This window comes from Dasypus novemcinctus, chromosome 21 (assembly GCF_030445035.2).
Source record: "Dasypus novemcinctus isolate mDasNov1 chromosome 21, mDasNov1.1.hap2, whole genome shotgun sequence".
NCBI lineage: Eukaryota > Metazoa > Chordata > Mammalia > Cingulata > Dasypodidae > Dasypus > Dasypus novemcinctus.
The window spans coordinates 28,737,784-28,757,305 of record NC_080693.1 but is presented as its reverse complement, the minus strand read 5'-3'; the positions used below and the strand labels follow the sequence as shown (position 1 = coordinate 28,757,305).

Here is a 19,522-nt window from a genome sequence, read left to right as displayed (position 1 = left end):
GGCAGATGCCTGTAGCCCCCACCTCCAACCCATCACCGTAGAACATTCCCTCATGCTCTTCTGCATCAATCCCTCCCAGCCCCCAGCCCCAGGTAATCACTGGTCTGCTGTGTCACTAAAGATTCATTTAGGGAAACGGACTTTGGCCCAGTGGTTAGGGCATCCGCCTACCACATGGGAGGTCCGAGGTTCAAGCCCCGGGCCTCCCTGACCCATGTGGAGCTGGCCCATGCGCAGTGCTGATGCGCGCAAGGAGTGCCGTGCCACACAGAGGTGTCCCCCGCGTAGGGGAGCCCCACACGCAAGGAGTGCGCCCGTGAGGAGAGCCGCCCAGCGCGAAGGAGGGAGCAGCCTGCTGAGGAATGGCGCCGCCCACACTTCCCGTGCCGCTGACGACAACAGAAGCGGACAAAGAAACAAGACGCAGCAAAAAGACACAGAAAACAGACAACCGGGGAGAGGGGAGGGGAATTAAAAAAAAAAAAATTAAAAAAAAAGATTCATTTAGACTTTTCAGAACTTCGTGTAAGTGGAATCATATGAAACAAGCTCTTTGTATCTGGTTTGTTCTACTCAACACAATTCTAAGCGTCACCTGTGTTGCGTGTATCAGAAGTTATCGTTTTATTGCGGAGGACTCTTCCATTGTATGTATATAGCAGCTTGTATAACATTCACCTGTTGGTGGGCAGTTGGCTCATTTCCAATTTGGAGTTATAATGAATTAAGCTGATGGACATTTGGGTTTGGGCCGTGGCATGATTTTGCCCCTCCTCCCACTAACGTTGGCCCACCGTGAAGGGCAGAGGTGTAGGGGACAAGGCGGCACAGCATCCTGGTCTCTGGAGTCGGGGCGGGGCGAGGCCTTGGGCGTTTTGGCAGCCACCACCACAGAACCAGTCAAAGTGTGCTGGGTCCTGCCCCGGAATTCCCTCCTGCGGCAGCGGCGCTGTGAGGTGAGGAAACCTCTGTTTACCTTGGCCGCCCCAGCGCGGCCTGCCGAGCTCCGCGCTGTGAGCTGGGCAGGGTGGGAGCTGGCAGGCCTGGGCTGCGGTGGAGGTGATGCCGGCCTGGCCGAGCCCCAGAGGCTGCTGGGAAGGCGGAGCCGCCCCGCCTCACAGGCCAGAGCCCAGGCCGGCCTGGGCTCATGCCTGCCCGTCCACCACAGTGAGGCAGGCTGGGTGGTCAGACTCTCAGAGGGCCTGCCCCAGGTCTTCCTGGGCTGGCTACTGTTCCCTCTGGGGTCCTCATCTGTACAATGGAGCCCAACTCCCTGGCGATCCATCCCACTGGGCTGGTTAAGGATCTGGGAAGACGGGGTGTCTGAGATTTTGTGGACTGAGAAGCCTCAAAGAGGAACCGTGCAGAAGGAACACCCTCTGTGCACCCCTGGCTCCTGCTGCCAGCTGTGCTCCAACCCCTGCCCCCTAAAAAAAACCTGGGGGTTCTAAGTCAGAGCAGCCTCATGGGCTTCCCAGCCTGTTTCCTCAGTGGTGACAGAGGAGTCATAACATGCGACAAAGAGCTTTGAACACGCGCAGAACCTGACCCGCGGGATTGGGGGCTGAGGCCTGCACCTGCCACCCAGGTGGGAGTCAGTGCCCCCACAACCCCTGGCCATATGGGAACCCCAGACCTGAGACCTTGCCTCACCATTTCCTGCAGTGTGGTGGGCACAACCAGTAGGCCCCCCACAGACCCCCAGCGGACAGGGGCCTTGGGACCAGACTCCAGGAAAGCAGACAGACAGACCTCCGTTGCCCCAGGAACACAACTTTTATTTCTCTACCAAACAGCGTGTCAGCAGACGGGACAGGGCCCCCCACCCATTAAGACCCCTTCTCCCAGCAGGAAAGAGGCAGACTCTGCCAGGCACCAGAAGAGGGGCTTCCACCCCAAAGCTGCCGCTCTCCACACCTGCCCCTTCAGCACCTGCCCACGGGGGGAGGGGAGAGGGAGGGCAGGGGAAGGGCTGCAGAACTCCCCCCCATCCGTCTGCAAGGCAGGCCGAGGGGGGCTTTCGATTCTGGGGACCAGCACTGGGATGTGAGTCTCGATTCACTGATAAAAAATCATCCCTCTTACACTCCCTAAAAAGAGCGAAGACACACAGCCACTCAAATGGCCAGTTTTCTCCTACACTTAGCTGGTATTTGCCAAAGTGGCAAAAACTGAGTTAAGAGAAAAATTGTCCATCAAACCCTCTTCTCCTATCAGCTGACAATCCACACAGAAAGGCGCTGCTCCAGCAAATGGAATGGGGGGGGGCAGGGAATGCCTTGGGGAGTCTGCAACCCTTAGTGACATCCCTCTGAGACACGGGTGGGGGGAATGGGGGGCTGAGAGTCCAAGGGAGAACTGGGTCCAGGCCATGGGAGGATGGCACTGGTGTGGCCCTAAACGTGCGCAAGGTGGCATCACCCAGCCCCGGGGAACGGTGGCGCTGCTGGCCCAGCCAGGGTGGAAGTGCCCCCAGACAACACCGAGGTGCCGTTCTGTCTCACTTGCTCGGGACAGGGGATACCTGCGTCTGGGAAGGTGGCCGAGCCGGGCTGTCTCCGTGGGGAAGGAGGGGGGTCCTGGCACTAGCCCCTCCTCCCCCGCTGCTCACGTCTGCTCTGACCGGGCCACCCCTGGGGCCTGCTCAGATAAACAGAGACAGGCTCAAGCCCTCACGAGCCGACTCGGCGGAAGCAGAGCAGAGGGGCTGCCCGCCCTCAGTGTGCACAGCTGGGCCCAGATGTTCCCCTTCCACGCCCCTCCCCACCCTGGCAGGCCAGGCCTCCGAGCAGGCACTAAGCAGCGAGAGGTCAGAGCCGGCCCCACCGGCTCCCAGGAGGCCCCATCGGCGCAGAGGCGCCAGCCTGGAGCGAGCGCCCCTGCCTCCCCACAAGGCGGCAGGAGGCTCCAGAATCTGCTCCGGGATGTGGGGTCAGGGGGCTCCAGAGCTGCTGCCAGCTCTGGCTTCTCGGCAGCCCCCTCCCAGGCTGTAGCTCCTGGGCCGGAGACCCACAGCGTGTGTAGGGGGTGGGGCGGGGAGGAGGCGGACAAACTGCCTTGGACAGTCCAAAGGACGTGCATTAGAGACGCCCCGGATCAGAGGGAGGTGGGGGCAGACCAGGGCCAGGCTGGGGGCGGCCCCCCTGGGCCTTGGGGCCTGTCGTGTGTCCAGCAGAGCCCAGTGAGCAAGCGGGCGAGTGTGGCAGGCAGGGCAAGGAGTGAGGGGCAGATGCGTGGGCACCATCAGTCGGAGGCACTCATTGGAGACTCCATTCTGCTCCCGGCACTCACTTCTGGTCTTTTTCTGGAAGAAACACCCCAGGGCACGTTAGGAAGCACGTGCTCCTTCCAGCCCCCTCTCTCCTGGCCTTTCTCCCAGGACAGCCCCACCCTCCAGTGGCACCAGCAACCCCAGAGCTCTCTATCTGTCCTCGGCCCAGCTGCGTCTCCCGAACGCCCCCCTCCACAGGTGTCTATGCCACCTGGACACCCCTCCCCCCCCGGAGGTCCTGCAGGCCCCCCTTACCCCACATGTTCCACTGACAGTGCCCCCCAAACAAATATTCTCCTCCTCTTGCTTGACCCATTTTCAGTTTGGGGCATCAGCACCCACCCACCACGCAGTCCAGAAAGGGGCCATTCTTACCTCCTCCCCCACCCCAGACACCCAGGCTGGCAGGTCCCGTTTACCACCTGAGTCTTCCTAATACCTGCCGAGTCTACCACCTAACGCTCTTCCTCCACGGCCCCACCAGGCCCATCGCCTCTCGCCCGGCCGCCAGCTTCCAGGCCCCATCTCGCCTCACCGTCACCCTTGGGGTCACGCTAAAGCCCAAATCCGACCCCATCCCCTCTGATGGTCCCCCACTGCCCTGCATAAAGCCAGGCCTGCCTGCACCTCCCCACTGTCTCCACTTAGCCTGTCCACCCCTCCTCCTCCCCCAGGCCTCCCCGACAGCCGCTCAGCCACACCTGGGCAGAGCCAGGGGGTGGACAAGAGGACCTGTCACCCCACTGGGGCTGGCCCGGCAGCCACGGTTTTCCCAAAGACGCATCCCTCGTAAATCACAGGGAAGATGCAAGTGTCAGGCCTCGGCCAGACTTCCCTAAAAGGCCGCCTGTCCAGCTTGGGAACGTTACAGGGTCCTCGGTCTCAGCCCCCGCCCTGTCCGGCTTTCAAAGGCCCAGGGGACAGCAGCCACTTGGGGCACAGCCGTCTGGGCTTGCAGCAAGCATGCTCGCCGGGGCCCCTCCGCTCCCCCTCCCCGAGGTGGCCACAGGCCCTAGCCTCTCCTGACAGCGGGGCAACACCACTGCGAGCTGAACCTGACCAGGGCCATGGTCAAGGTCACAGGTCAATAGTGGAGGTGGAGACATTGCCTGGGACCAGTCCACCCGGGGCCGGGACTCAGAGCGTGCTCCCTGCACCGGCTCAACACCCCCCCACAACTCCCGGCCTCTTGTTGGGCCCCTTCCTGTCCTGCAGCCCTTCCACGGCTCCCCGTGGCCCCAAAGACCTCCAGGGAACTCACCTTGGCAGGTGAGGCCCTTGCCGCCTCCCGGGCCCCATCACTCTGTAAGAACCTTGCACCCTGGACTCCTGCCCATTCTACACGCCAGGCATTGCTAGCCGGTCCCTCCTGCCCAGGTTCAACCCTGCCCTGCCAACCTTCACTCAAATCCCACCTCTTGTAGAAACCACCCTGACGGCCCATCTGGGGCGGGAACGGCTGCTCCCCCGCCGCCCTGCTAGCCTGTCCCCATCCTACTTGAGGCCCTCTCCCTCTGCCATCCAGCAGGCAGCACGGAACATGGGGGCCGAGAGGCTCGCAGACAGTAGCCACGGGCAATGGTTCCCAACTTCTATGCTTTCCCAAGAAAATTTGATGAACCCTTTAGCTGTTGTGGCCACTAAGAAAGGTTCTCGAGAAGACAAGGAAATGGACGGAGATGCCAATGTCCCCCAGGAAGCCTGGCTTCGCAGGTGAGTTGGTGTGGTCAGGACTGAGCAGAGGCTTTCCTGGAGGACTTCCCTGTGCTCTGCAGTTTCAGGCCCCCTCCCCTGGGGATGTCCAGGGAGTGTGGGGGGCGGGGAATGGCCTCCCCCACCCCCTCATCCACTCCAGCAGGCCTTGCTTTGGGTGAGCACCCCGTGTGTCTGGCCAGTTTTTCTAGAAAGGAGGCCAACTTGTCTTGGTCTTTTTTAAAAAACAAAATATTTGCAGCACGGGGGGAAGGGCGGGGGTTGCTAGCATGGGAGATGGGGGCTGATTGATTGCTTGGGCCCTGTGGAATGAGAGGCATGGGATTTATAGTCATCTCCCTGGGGCCAGGACGCATTCCGGCCAGAGGTGGCCCCCAAGGACCTAGCTGCCCCAGGACAGGCCTCTGCCATCGCTGCACCCCAGCACTCTGCACATGGCCATTGCCCTGGCTCTAAGTCCCAGGAATGGGGAGCTGGCCCCTGCCTCCCCGCGCGGAGCAGCTCCGACAGTGAGGACGAGCCGCATCCCTTGGGAACGGCCCATTCTGTGCCCCTGGCGCAGGGGGTGGGTGGGCCCAGGTCGGGCCCACTCTACACGCTGCTCCCCGCTCTGCCATTCGGTCCTCCACTCTTGGGTTAAGGCAGACCCAGAACTGCAAGCTCACCCCCGAGACCCCACCCACCCACAAGGCGACGCCCAAGAGGCCGAGGCAGTGTGGTCTGGGGTGCCGGAGGCGGTCCACGCTGCCCGCTCCACGCCTGGCAGACTGTCCTGAGGATGCCTGACAAAGACAGGCTGGGTTCAGAGGAGCCGGAGGCCACAGACCCAGAGGGAGGGAGCCACGGTCCCAGCCGTGCGGGGGGTGGTGGCGAGGGAGGACAGCGCGGCGGCGTGGCCCTCGGCAGCGCTCCCGATGCCCCGCTGCGCCCCACGGCCCCAGCCCTGCAGCGCAAGTCCCCGTGGGCCAAGGCCCAAGCGAGGCTGCGGCCGGCCCAAGGCTGCTTGTGCCTCGGCGTCCGTGGCAAGTTTGGGGGCAGAGGCAGGCAGGCAGGGAAGTGGACTGGAGGAGGCGGCCAGCAGGGCAGGGGTCTAGGCCCCCCACTCACCGTCCGTGTGGTTTCGCGACAGGTACTTGAAGGCCTCATCAAGCAGGATGACGGGTAGTGAAATCTGCAGCACCACCACCCACTGCCGCCCGCTCAGCGGGGTCACCTGGAAAATGAGCTGGGAGGGGAGCTTTGGTTAAAGGAAGGGCTGTCCCAGTGCCCCCCTCGCGAGCGCCCTGCCCGCTTCATGCACGTGGGTGACAAGGGGCTGTGTCTAAGACACCCCTTGCTCTCCTAGCGCCAGATCCCACCCAAGCCTGCTGGGAAGTGGGAGGGATTCTGCACTGGAAAAGAGCCACGTCCTTCCTCCCACCCCGGACCACGGAGCTCCCCTGCAGCAGGGCGGCTCCCCTCCTGCCCCCCAAGTGTGAGGGCTCCCCAAGATGGGCCACACCAGGCCATACTCGCCAAGCCTCTCAGAGCTGCCCGTCCCTGCCCTCCAGGTGGCCCAGACCAGGAATGTCAGAAGAGGACTGGGACAGGGCCCGGAGCCAGAGAAGGGGGGCGACTCACGGGCAAGGGCGGCACAAGCAGGATGAGGAAGTGCAGGGCCATGGACATGGCCACGGCCGCCAGCAGCCAGGGGTTCAGCCAGGGCGGCATCCGCAGCAGAGACTGGTTCTCGGAGACGCTGCCAAGGGCACAGGGTGCTCACCTCGGGCCAGGATGCTGGGGACCCTGCTGTGGGCACCCCCCCATGTGGAGAAGCAGGGGTAGCCTGAGCCCCAGCACTTCTCTAACCGGGGTGAAGTGCTGGGGAGAGCTTCTGGGGCGGGGGTGCCAGCTGGCTGCCTGCTCCACCCTCCAGGGGGTGCCCTGGGCTTGGCCTCTTTGTCCCTCAGACACAACTGGGCATCCCTATTGCTTCAGTTTTGGGGCCCTTTGCCCCCTGGATCCCAGCTGTGGCTCCCACAGATTCTCCCTTCTGGGTCCCCCTGCCCCTCAGCCCCAATCCTGGGCCTCTCTGCTCCCCAGACCCCGCTCTGCAACCTCCCATCCCACCCCTGCACCCCCTGGCCCGGGCCCCGCCCAGCCCACCTGTTGAGGGCGTTGCACATCTCAATGGTCACCAGCACGGACAAGGCCATGGTCGTGGGGAAACGAGACTCGAAGACCTCGCAGTCAACGCCGGCAAAGAGCGGGTTTTCCTGGGAGCACTTCAGGAAGTTCCTCTGAGGGCACCGTGGTGTGGTGGGCGGGGTTGGGGAGAGCAGCGGTCAAGGGGGGGCCTGCCCCCAGCCCCCCACCCGGGGACTCATCATGACGGGGGGGGGGGGGTGGGCAGGCAGGGGTGTTCACCCAGGAGGCGGGTCAGTGGAGAGGGTGGAGCCGTCTGGGGCAGGGGTGTGGTGAGGCCGAGCGAGAGCAGCCGGGGAGGACGACTGGGGGCCCCGGGCCTGGGCTTTACCCCAAGGGTGCACGGGGAGCCCTGGGTCTCAGGGGTGCAGGCGTGGGAGACTGAGACCACTGGAGAAGCAAATGCATGGGGAAATCAAGCAAAAAAAATTGTGCTTGGACAGCGGTCAGCTTTGGAAATGTACAAGAGTAAGACTACAGAGGCCTCATTCAGGGTTATTAAGTAAGAGTCCATTCACACCTTCCTCCATTTCTGCCACTAAACGCAGGCTCTAAACTATCTGCTCTTGGCTTATACTGTGGACAGATGCTTTGCCTGCGAGAAGCCTTAACACAGGGCCTCCTAATTAACAAGAAGCACTCAGAGCTTAAAGGAGGTGTCCCCAGGGCAGTTTCCTTTCTGTTTATAAACCTCACTCACGGAACCTGCTGGATAAGACGCTGGATGGAGGACGCATGCCGGACTTCCCTTTTGACCTATTACTATCATGGGAACCGTTAACCAGTTCGGTTCTCCAATGACGTAAGTCCATACCTGAGAATCTAATCTGAACGTCCAGATCTTTTAAACTAAGGGCTAGGGAATTGGTGCCGCAGGCTGTGAAAATAACCCTCCAGGGGAAATCTGTAAAATGCCTGGCTGTCTCACTCGCTGCCCAGTAAATACATCTGTTGTCTCAAATGCACCTCAGCCGGCTCTGCCAAGTCCGAAAGGGCTGGCACTTTGCTCTCTCACAAAGGGTGAAAAATAGTAACGGACCGTGGTTTGGCTGGATGTCCTATTTTAACAAAGACATCGAGACTCTTACCTCATTTTAATCAGCAGTGTGACCTGCTCCAGGATCTGGGGCGAGCACCTGTGTTTTAATTTGGTGCTGCTCTGAGAGCAGGAACTGCCTGGAGGTCTGAGCCTCCTGCCGGTTGTGCCACCACTTAGATCCCACACGCTAAAGCACACACGGAACACAGACACCCTCTCGGGCACACGCACACTTAGACCCTCATGCACGTACTCAGAGAAGAGAGTGAGATCAGGGACAAACACGCGGACAGAAACGCGTCACAGTGTTCCGGGAGAGCTGTAGCTCTTGCCGTAAGCACCCTGCTCCCCTCACAGCTTCCGTGTTTGACCAGGGAGCACCTGCCATGCACGCGCTGTCCCCCTCCCCGATCGTTTGTTAGAAGGTGCCGAGGGCTGGACCGACCGTCTCACAAGTCCAGCGGGGGCCCATGTCTGCTGAGAGGCCACTGCCCTGCCTCTTCCTTCCCTAGGTCTGCCTGGCTAGTTCCTGATCACTCTACCTGCAAGGTGCCCTCCCTTTGGGTTGATTAGCTTCATTATCACTTATCTAGCTCTTCCTTGACAAGCAGCACCTCAGTTAATCCTTTCAAGAACCCTGAGAGAGGGACTACTGTCACCATTTTACAGATGAGGAAACCGAAGTCCAGAGAAGTTAAGTAGCTGTTTCAAAGCCACACAGCTAGAATGCGGTGGAACCAGGGCGTGAAGCCGGGCAGCCTGGCCCCAGCCTCCATGCCCCTTGTTCTTAACTGCTCTGCTGCCTCCTGGCAGCTTTCTCCAGGAGCCGTGGGGCTCCAGACCCTCACCTGAAATCCTGTCAACTCCTCAAGCTGACAGTTCTTCCTCAGGTCAAACCACTGATGTCCTCAAGTATCAGACGCCTGCTTTTTCCCCACCCAAGCAGCTCCTGCCCTGAAACGTGACTGTCCATGTGCACATGCATGGCTCTCTCCCCCTCCAGACTGTAAGCCCTGCTCGGTCACTGCCATATCCCTCACACTTAAGCCTGGCATACAGTTGGTGCTTAATATGCATCTGTTGACCAAAGGGATAAATGAAAAATGGAATGGCTTGAGGAATGCTGACGGCACCAAGGGGTCCAGAGACTGATGGGTGATGGGGGTGGGGGTGTCTGGCCTGACTCCCAGGTGTCTGACTTGGGTGACCAGGTGAACAATGGGTCTACTGGGGGGGCGGAGGGGAGATGGATAGTCTTAGGGGAAAGGCGGTGGATTTGGTTTTGGTCTCGTGAGTGCAAAGGGCCTGTGGGACATCCCAGAGGAGGTATCCAGTGAGATGTGTGGGGCTGGGGCTCAGAAGGGAAGTCTAGGGGTTCCCAGGGACTTGAGATCCTTAGTATAGAGGATGGAAACAGGCCTGGAGAAGGCAGCAGTGGGGTGGTAGCATATCCCCTTGCCCCCAGCTTGCTCTTCCCACAGGAGCCAAATGGGCACAGGTGTCCGATGCTGCCCTGAGCATTGTGCCGTGAGTTGGGAAGGGTGCGAGCCTCCGGGAGCCTCCTGGGGCCCATCCGTGTCCTACACTGCTGCCAAAAGGGAAGCCCCACGAGCTGGAGGGCAGCTTCTGCTAGATGGGAATGCTGCATGCTATGAGAACCCCTGAAATCACAAGGCCTCCCCAGGGGTGATGCCAGCGATGGCCACCCCAGCTCAAACACGGCCAGCAAGTGGCCCAGGCACTCCCAGGAATGGGGCGAGGAATCAGGATTTCTTGAGCTCTTCTACCTACAAGAAGGCAGTGAAGGCCCACAGGAAGAACATTCTGCAGCTCTCTGTTGTAAAGGAGAAACCCAGCAATTGGCTTTGCTGGATCTCCACAAAAGCTCTTTCAAGCAAAGAGGATGAACTGGCTGCTCAGAGAGAGGGAAGGGCCGACAGCCGGCAGCTGGAGGGTCTCCTTGTTTGCTTCCAGAGCTGTTGAGCTAAGCCAGCCCCAGGGCGGGCACCTGCCAGCCACTGTGGAAACCTCACCCAGGCCGAGCCGGGCAACCTCAGGAGGTGAGTGGGCGCCACCCTGAGAGCCAGGCAGACCCCCTTCCTCCCAGTCTCCTCACTTTGACCCTCTGCCTTAAGTTTCGCCACGCAGGGGCTCACGCCACTGATAAAGGGAAAACACTTCTGGGTAGTTACGTCCGAGGTCCCTAACAGACTGAGGAGGGAGAGCCTCTTGCTGGCTCAGGGCGCTATGCTGGCAGCTTGGTTTCCAGTAGCTTCTCAGCTTGACTCCTTAGGTGGGGGGTGTTTGGGGTTGGGGAGTGGGGAGGGAGAGCCACTGGCCCATAAGCCATGGAGCTCTGGATCCCCCTCCCCTGATCAACAACTCAGGCTGAGGGTTCTACTGCAGATGTCCCTGGCCGCCACTTGCTCACCAGCTGGTAGAAGGTGACTTGAGGTCCCTCGGCGTCATACAGGAACCACCAGGTGGCAGCAGCCACCGTGGCCAGGCCTACGTACACTGCAGAGAGGGGAGGGGGGGGCAGCTGTAGTGGACTGCTGTGGCCTTCGGGCATCCATTCCCCCTTCCTCACAATTCCCTGAATTTCCCTCAGGGAACCGCCCTCACCCCCTCCAAGCCAGGTGGTTTGCATGCACCCCCCTCAGTACTGGGGGTGACCCCGGTTGGCAGTTGGGATGGTTTTGTTTATGTTTTTTTGAGGTACCAGGGGCTGGGGAGTGAACCTGGGACCTCGTATGCAGGAAGCTGGCGCTCAACCACTGAGTCACATCAGCTCCCCTGAGTTGGTTTTTTCATTTGTTTGCTTGTTGTTTGCTTTTGTTTTTAGGAGGCACCAGGAACCGAATCTGGGGACAGAACCCAGGATCTCCCATGTGGGAAGGAGGTAATCAACTGCTTGAGTCACATCTGCTTCCAAGCAGTCAGGATTTACCACACCCCCGGCCACAGTGATTGCTTAGGAGATAAGTGAGTGACCCCATTTGGGCCAATGAGAATAGGCTGGAGACTTTTACCATACTACTGAGGAAGTAGTTTGATAAACAGCTCTCTCTTCAGCTGAATTTGGGGCTCTAAGGGGTGAAACATGAGGGCTGGAGCTGCAGCAGCCATCCTGCCACCCTGAAAGGCATCTGCCTGGGAAAGGGCGCTGAGGCTCATCTGTGATGCTGCCTAAGGCCGGGCTCCAGCCATGCCTGAGGCACGCCCCTCAGCTTTTCAGTTACTTGAGCCCAGAATGAGTCACACTGTCTGTGCTTTGCAAGCCTGACTGATACCTTAAGGAGCTCAGGAAGTTCCTGGAACCCATTCTCACCTCCAATAGCCAGATAGCGGAAGAAGAGCCAGCCGCTGATGAGAGCCTCGCGGGGGTTCCGGGGCCGCTTCTCCATGATGTCCAGGTCTGGTGGGTTGAAGCCCAGGGCTGTGGCAGGCAGGCCATCTGTCACCAGGTTCACCCAGAGCAGCTGCACGGGGATCAGGGCTTCGGGCAGGCCCAGAATTGCCGTGAGGAAGATGCTAGAACCAGAGTCATGGGCTCTAGCCCCCAGCAGACTGGGCCTCCCCCAAACAGAGGGCCCAGCCCCTGCTCACACCCTGGGCCGGGGAGCTCACCTCCTGTCCTGCAGGAGCCCCTCCTCTCTCTGCTAGTTCTGACGTGTGTGCAGGAGGGAGAGGTGTGTGTACACATCGCTGCTTACATTGGGCCAAGCCTCCCTCCCCAGTGCCAGCTCTGGAGCCCTAGACATGTCTGCCTAGCACACACATGCACAAACATTGCACACCTTAGTACACATGCATTTGTTCACTGGCACATGCAGAAACCTAGTACATGCCACACAACCCCGTTAATAAAAAAAACACCCTACACGCTTGCACCAACACACGGAGGTGCAGAAGTCACACACGCACAGGAAGCCGTGAGCTCCCTTTTCTCACGGGCATCTCTCACAGTTACACGCTGGCACAAATCCACAAATGTTTCTGTGGGTGTGCATGCCAAGAGAGGCACAAAAGCATGTGTGCACATAAACACATGCACACACACCTCTCACTCAGACACACGCAACCACATGCACACACCTATACACTTGGATCCATATGCGTACACACACATTACTACCCAAAGGTGGGGCTAGTTCTCCTGCCTTGTGACTCTGAAAATGGGAAGATGTTTTGCCTGGAGGGATGACGGGATTTTTCAGGCACATCTTTGGAAGTTGGGGTACACCATGATCCACAGGTCACCTGGGCCTTCGAAGGATATCGGGGTGTCCCTCCCCCCCCTCATCACTTGTCCCCCCCCCCCAGGAATAACACCCCCATTTCAGGGACACAGAAGCTGGTCCGGGGGGGTGGGTGGAGGGAATGTGGGGCCTCACCAGACGACCTCGCCGACATTGGAGGAGATGAGGTAGCGGATGAATTGCTTCATGTTGCTGTAGATGGCCCGGCCCTCCTCCACCGCAGCCACGATGGAGGCAAAGTTGTCGTCTGACAGCACCATCTCTGCCGCCGACTTGGCCACAGCTGTGCCTGAGCCCATGGCAATGCCGATCTCCGCTTTCTTCAGGGCCGGTGCATCATTCACCCCGTCGCCTGTCTGTGGGCCAGGGTGGGGAGGGCCATACCTGAGAAGCTTCCCTCTCACCTCCTCATCTCCCCTCAACTCAGCCTGCCCCAAGGAAGCAGACTGCTGGACAGAACGGACGTAAGGTCAAGGATGAGCTCAGAAATGGGCTGGGAGGGAAGCAGATGTGGCCCAAGTAATTGGGCTCCCACCTACCACATAGAAGGTCCAGGGTTCGATACCCAGGGCCTCCTGGTGAAGGCGAGCTGGACTGTGCGGCAAGCTGGCCCAAGCAGAGTGCCACACCCCGCACATGAGTGCTGGCCAATACAGACAGCTGGCGCAGGAAGATGACACAACAGAAAGAGACACAGAGGACAGACGGTAAGAGACTTAGCAAAACCGGGGAGCTGAGGTGGCCCAAGAGAGTGATCGCCCCTCTTCCACTCTGGAAGTTCCCAGGATCGGTTCCCAGAGCCACCAAATGAGAATACAGCAGACACAGAAGAATACACAGTGAACGGACACAGAGAGCAGACAGTGGAGGGAGCGGGGAGAAATAAATAAAAATCTCATTTGTTTAAAAAAGAAAAAGAAATGGGCTGGGGACAAAGACAAATTCAGGGAGAAGATCAAGTCTAAGTTCAGCCTAGGGATGGGCTAGGGATGGGGATGAAGTTGGGTCAATGGTGAGGGTAGGGAGAAATCAAGATTGCGGACAGGCTAGACTATGAAATTGAGGTCAGGGACAAAGTTGAGATCCGGTCAAGATTAAGGTCAAGGACGAGGTAGATGCTGTAGTCAAGGCCAAGGTTGGCCAACTCAGTCCACAGGTCCAGGCTAGGCCACAGGTCAGGGTTAAGTCAAGGTTAAGGACTGGGTTAGCTTGGAGGTCAGGGCCAAGTCGGAGGGGGTCAAGGTCAAGAACCAGATCAGTGTTGAAGAACAGATCAGGGTCAAGAATGAGACAAGACAAAAACTCGGTCCAAATGAAATATTCATCCAATACGTATATTTATCAAAACTCATCAGATGGTATGTTTAAGATTTCTGTAGTTCATCGTATGTAAATTTTATCTCATAAAGGAAAGGAAAAGAACCACAATCAAATACTGATCTCTAGCTGATGATATGCATTCTGGAGTATACAAAGATAAACTGTACTCAGGTTTGCAACTGACTCTGATAAAGCAAATACAGCAAAGTATTAACTACAGAATCGAGATGGTAGATATACAGTGTTTATTGTAAAATTCTTTCAGTTTTTCTGAGTTTAAACATTTTTGTAATGAAATGCTGGGAAAAACAGGAATGAAGCAGAAGAGGCTGCACGGGCTGCTCGCTCCGCTCCAAGCCTTGTGGCAAGCGTGCCTCCACTCCCCTCCACCTCCGCACCCCCAACTCCGGTCTTGAGCACTCACCATGGCGGTGATCTCGTTAAAGGACTGCAGGTTCTCCACAATGCGGGACTTGTGTGCGGGCTCCACGCGGGCGAAGCAGCGGGCCGTCTGGCAGGCCTGGCGCTGCTGCTCGGGACTGAGGTCATCGAATTCGCGGCCTGTGTAGGCCTTGCCCACCACGTCCTCTGCGTCCTTGAAGATGCCAAGCCGGCGGCAGATGGCCACGGCTGTGCCCTTGTTGTCCCCTGTGATCATAACCACGCGGATGCCCGCCTGGCGGCAGCGGGCAATACAAGCGGCCACCTCAGGCCGCGGCGGGTCCAGCATGCCCACGCAGCCCACAAAGGTCAGGTCCATCTGCAGGGCGAGGACAGACGCAAGGTGGGCCTGGGTCAAATCTTGGCCCGCTGTCCGCCCAGCCGCTGCAGGGAGACGCGTGGCTCCCGGCCCTGGGACTGTGCCCCAGCACCCACCTCGTACTGCACGAACTTGCTGCAGTCGTCCAGCTGCATGTCCTCCTTCCTCGGGGGCGTGTCGCGGGTGGCCAGAGCGAGGCAGCGCAGCGTGTCCAAACCTGACCCCCAGTCCCGGATCTTTGCCAGGATCTGCTCCCTGGAGATGGCGTTCAGGGGTACCGTGTGGCTCCCCACGCGGACTGAGCTGCAGCGCTCGATCACACTCTCGGGAGCCCCCTGCAGAGGGGGGAGCGGGGGAAAGTAGGGGCAAGACGGGAAGGTAACCTCATGGATCGTGACACCCCTCCTGTCCCACTCCTCTGACCCCTCCATCCTGCCCAGACGAGGGGGAACGGTCCCCCAAGGGTACACACAGCAAGGCATGGACCAGAATCCACTCTGAGAAACCCCAGAGCAAGACTGAGTGGTCTTGGGGTGCCAGGCTCCTTGCAGCCTCGGGGTCTCACCTAGGACCCCGTGGCAGGCTGACCACCCTCGTTCTGGACTCTTCGTCTCACACCCCCCTTACCCTCCCACAGCTGCAGTTTCTAGAGCTTCCGAGGAGTGGCCGCCAGGTCCCCCCAAGGACCCTGGGTCTGCAGGGGCCCCAGGCCAGCCAGGCAGGCCCCCACCTTCACGAACATCTTGCTGCCCTGGACCGCCGGGGAGGGGCGGGTGGGCGTGCAGTACACGGACATGGACTTCCGGTCCCGGGAGAACTCCAGAGTGAACTCTTTCCGCATGAGCTGCCGGATGACCTGAGGGGCCCAGGAAGGTCAGAGCGTGGAGGTGCGCCGGCTCCTCCTGCCAGCTGCCCCGCGCACAGAAGAGCCTCTGTGAACTAGACAGGACGTCCACGTGGCCCTGGCCCCGGCATTCAAGGCCTCCACCTCCCTCTCCAGCTTCGTGCTGGGTCCTTCCCTCCTCTAAGCCCTGGCCCAGCCGGAGCCTGTCCCCTCTTTTCCCAAGATGTAGTTCCCCTCTCTCCCTTCTCCAGATGCCCCGGTCATGTGGCCGGAGCCCCCCGTCCCTCCCGCCCCACTCACCGCGTTGCAGGCACCGGCTCGCTCCACCCGGGACAGGGCCCGCAGGTCGGTGTCGAACACGTTCATCTTCTCCACCAGGCAAGTCAGAGCCGTCTCCGTGGCCTCACCCACCTTCTCATACACGCCCTTGGCCTGGCGGGGCGCAGGGTGCAGAGTGAGGGGCAGCAGGCTCTCCAGACTCGCGTCGCGCTCACCCCCAGCCCCTGGAGCTACCTTCCCCAGACTCACGCGTCTCCTCTGTGCTCCGCGGCCTGGGGGTGCTTGCCAGCCCAGCTGACCCGGGTTCTGGGCAGCGACCCTCTCCTCTGCCCTGGGGTCGATGACCAAGCCCCCTCCCTCCTCAGCCCCTCCTCTCTGCTCACTTTTCCCCTCCCACAGCCTCTCTCTGGAGCCTCACGTGCCTCCGCTTCCACCACTTTTCACATTCTTAGACCCAGCCTTGCCTCTCAAGCTCCAAGCCCCCTTGTCCAACAGCTGCCTGCGGGACCCTGCCCCTGGAGTGCCTTGGGCCACCTGAGGTTCCCTGGGGGCCTCACACCCTCCTGCCTGCTCCATTCACCCCGGTGCTCAGTGCTTAAATCTCCTCCCGCTCCACGGCCTGTGGGCCTTTTTTGGGTTTGGTCTTCTGCCTTGAGTGCTCCCTGGTCCTGCACCCCAATCTGGCAAACCTCTTTCCCAGGCATCCCTGGCCCTTCAGTCCCCCACAGCCTGGGCACCGCCAGGCAGGACCCCAGTGCCAGCCTGAGCAAGAGGAAGTGGGACCGCAACGGGGCCCGGCCCCCACCGCCCCTGGGAGAACCGAGGTGCCAGGGGCAGCGCTGGTCCCGGGCCCACCTCGTTGTAGTCCAGCGCCGAGTCGTTGCACAGCGCACAGATGGTCGCCAGCTCCACCAGCCCGTCGAACTGCCCACATCGCACGAGCCGCTCCCCCTGCCGCCTACGGGGCCCTGGCCGTCAGGGCTAGGGCCTTGGCTACGCCCCCAGGGGGTACTGCCCCCAGGAGACCCACCCTGGGAGGCCCCGCCCCCGGAGGCCCCGCCCCCAGAGGCCCCACCCCAGGGGCCCCGCCCACGCCCCCGCCTGGCCAGCACTCACACTTGGCCTTCAGGGGCGTAGGTGGTGCCGGAGACCGTGAACTCAAGGAAGCTGCAGGAGCCGGCCGCCCCGGCCTGGCCTACCACGAACATCTGGCAAGGAAAGGCGGTGCTCAGGGCGCAGGGCAGCCAGCACCCGCCCCCACGCCCACCCTCACGGAGGCGCCGGGCGAGAGTACTTCTAAGAGCCCTGCTCCTGAGGACAGCCTCAAGACTGCCAAGCCTCTCAGCCCAGCATCCGGCCCGTAAGGCCCCGACAACCTCCTTACGCTCTTGCCCACCTGTTCAAGTCCCACCAGGGATTTTAGCAGAGCTCTGGGTCACGTCGGGGGTGGTGGTAGAGCTTGCCGGCGCCCCCGCCCCTGCAGCGGCCTGACGGGCGTCTACGCCACCGTAAGGTCTCGGAATGCAGACCCAGGCCCTGAGGCCCCGTCAGGGGGGTTGTGGGAGCAGGGATGGCTGAGGGGGGATGGGGGAACCTGGCCCCTGGCCCCTGGCAGGAGTGGGAGACGCACAACCTTCCCCATCACCCCGCCCACCCCTCTACTGGGCCCAGAGGCGCCCTCTGCCCCACAGGCCCGCTGGAGTCTCGGCCAGAATCCCCAGAGTGTGTGGGCAGCAGGCCCAGGATGTGGCATCGAGCACCAGGGGGCGAGTAATTCCTGCCTTGGCCTTTCCCAGATCACTGGCCGGCACACCTGGTGGCAGGTGTTGGCTGCACAGAGTCACGGTGGTGAAGGACAGAACCCAGGCCAGGCCCCAGCAGGGCTCAGACGCCGAGGCTATCCTTGACCCTCTCCTGTGTCCTCTGTGTGTACCTGGCAGGGCTCGCACACCCAAGCTTCAGATGAGGAAACTGAGGCTCACAGATTGGCAGCGACCTGCACGGGGCCCCCCAGGGACATGTGTCCAGTCAGGCTTTGTCTATGGCAGCCTGCCCAGTGTCTGCTCTGACTCCACGAAAACCTGGATCTGCTCCCCACCACAGTTCAGCCCACAGGTCCTCTCCTCCAGCCCCAGCAGAAAGGGAGTCAAGGAAAGGCCCAGAGAGGGAGCCCATCTTGGCCAGCGTCACACAGCAACACCCACCGGGGCCCCAGGCTGGCCGCGGCCACTCACCCGGCAGACAGACATCTGATTGGTGGTGAGGGTGCCCGTCTTGTCGGAGCAGATGACAGAGGTGCAGCCCAGGGTCTCCACGGAGGGCAGGCTGCGCACGATGGCGTTCTTGCGCGCCATGCGCCGCGTGCCCAGCGCCAGGCATGTCGTGATGACAGCTGGGAGGCCCTCGGGGATGGCGGCCACGGCCAGGGCCACGGCGATCTTGAAGTAGTAGACAGCGCCACGGAGCCAGGAGCCGCCGTGGACCGGGTCTGCGAAGTGGCCGATGTTGATGACCCACACGGCCACGCAGATCAGGGAGATGGTGCGGGACAGCTGCCGCCCGAACTCGTCCAGCTTGCGCTGCAGTGGCGTCCGCTCCGGCTCAACGGCCACCATCTGGCTCCGGATCTTGCCCAGCTCTGTGTGCAGGCCGGTGGCCACGGCCACACCCACTGCCTTGCCCGACGCGATGTTGGTGCCCTGGCGGGGAGGGGCGAGGGAAGAGCTGCTACCCCCTGGCCAGGCCCAGGAGCCCCCATCTTCCATGGCTCGGTGCCTGGCACAGCGGAGGCACCAGGGCCGAACTCGACAATATGACCAACAGCGTGGCGTGGGCACCAACCTATCAACAGCAGATATGGCCACACGGGAGCCTGCGGCTAGCTATGATCCCTGGTAAACCATCCATAAATATTGACGGAAGAATCTAGGAAATTTGAGCCTAAGGCCCTCCATTCCCAAGGTCCTAGTAAAATCCTCAAGTCCCGGTGTCAGGAATGGCCAGCTTTGAGCCTCAGTGTCCCCCGCTGTAAAATGGTCCACCCGAGGTCCTAGTGACTCGGTGTCCCTTCACACGGCTGCAGTGTCCCGCAGTGTCCAGGATGGAGAGAAGGCAGGTGCTGGTGGCAGCCTCAGCCTCTTCTCTGCCCCAGTGAAGCAGCTCTGGCCCCCATTTGTAGGTTTCCCAACTAAGGACAGGCCTGCAGCGAGCCAGCCCATCCTCCTTAGAAGACTTAGAAGGCTTGAGTGACAGTGGCTGACACCCGAACACGGCTCTACCCTCAAGCGGCTTCCATGCCACGAGGTACGCTGAGCCCTCCAGAGGGGTCCTGTGTGGAGTCACTGTGCCCGTTCTGCTCGCTTCAAGGGAGGTCGACTGATAACTCGGCGTCCTGGGCCACTGCCCGGCTGGCTGGACCCTTTGAGTGGTCGCAGGGGCCCGAAACACTCTGTGCTCAGCTGCAGTGAGGCCAAGCGGCAGACCCTTCCCACCCCAGCTCAACCCACCATTCTCCCCAAGACGAGCCAGGGGCACCTGACATCTTGCCTTGGTCTTAGTTTTCCCATCTGAGAAATGGACTCTTCTCATCACTCCCCACCACTTCTGCCACCTTCTTGCCCTCCAGAGAATTTTCTGTTGAGTGATTAGAGGTGGGCGCTGCCCTCTCCAGATGAAGGCAGGCTAGCCGCCCAGGTGAGAGGAAGGTTCTAGAGCCAGAATGACTGAGCTCATCTCCCAGCCCTGCCACTCACCGGCTGTGTGACCTTGGGAAACGTAGCTTCTCTGTGCTAGTGTCCTTGTGGGGAAAGATGGAAAACCAGAGGACCTATCCCTGAGGTGTGTTGTGAGG

At 60.6% G+C, this 19,522-nt stretch overlaps 1 protein-coding gene across 2 annotated transcripts in view; it reads right to left on the bottom strand.

The window, feature by feature from the left end:
- Positions 1-1,757: 1,757 nt before the first annotated feature.
- Positions 1,758-19,522, bottom strand: part of ATP2A3 (ATPase sarcoplasmic/endoplasmic reticulum Ca2+ transporting 3) — a 31,929-nt gene continuing 14,164 nt past the window's right edge. For both annotated transcript variants that reach the window (XM_058283748.2, XM_071210394.1), the window contains exons 8-21: positions 17,907-18,371; positions 16,789-16,880; positions 16,528-16,630; positions 15,694-15,825; positions 15,280-15,405; positions 14,666-14,884; positions 14,214-14,549; positions 12,605-12,825; positions 11,539-11,741; positions 10,639-10,724; positions 7,130-7,263; positions 6,605-6,722; positions 6,092-6,209; positions 1,758-3,304 (exon numbers count right to left, since the gene is read on the bottom strand). In XM_058283748.2, coding sequence (XP_058139731.1) covers positions 3,288-3,304; positions 6,092-6,209; positions 6,605-6,722; positions 7,130-7,263; positions 10,639-10,724; positions 11,539-11,741; positions 12,605-12,825; positions 14,214-14,549; positions 14,666-14,884; positions 15,280-15,405; positions 15,694-15,825; positions 16,528-16,630; positions 16,789-16,880; positions 17,907-18,371 — 2,370 coding nt within the window. In that variant the 3' untranslated portion in view covers positions 1,758-3,287. The remainder of the gene's footprint in view (positions 3,305-6,091; positions 6,210-6,604; positions 6,723-7,129; positions 7,264-10,638; positions 10,725-11,538; positions 11,742-12,604; positions 12,826-14,213; positions 14,550-14,665; positions 14,885-15,279; positions 15,406-15,693; positions 15,826-16,527; positions 16,631-16,788; positions 16,881-17,906; positions 18,372-19,522) is intronic.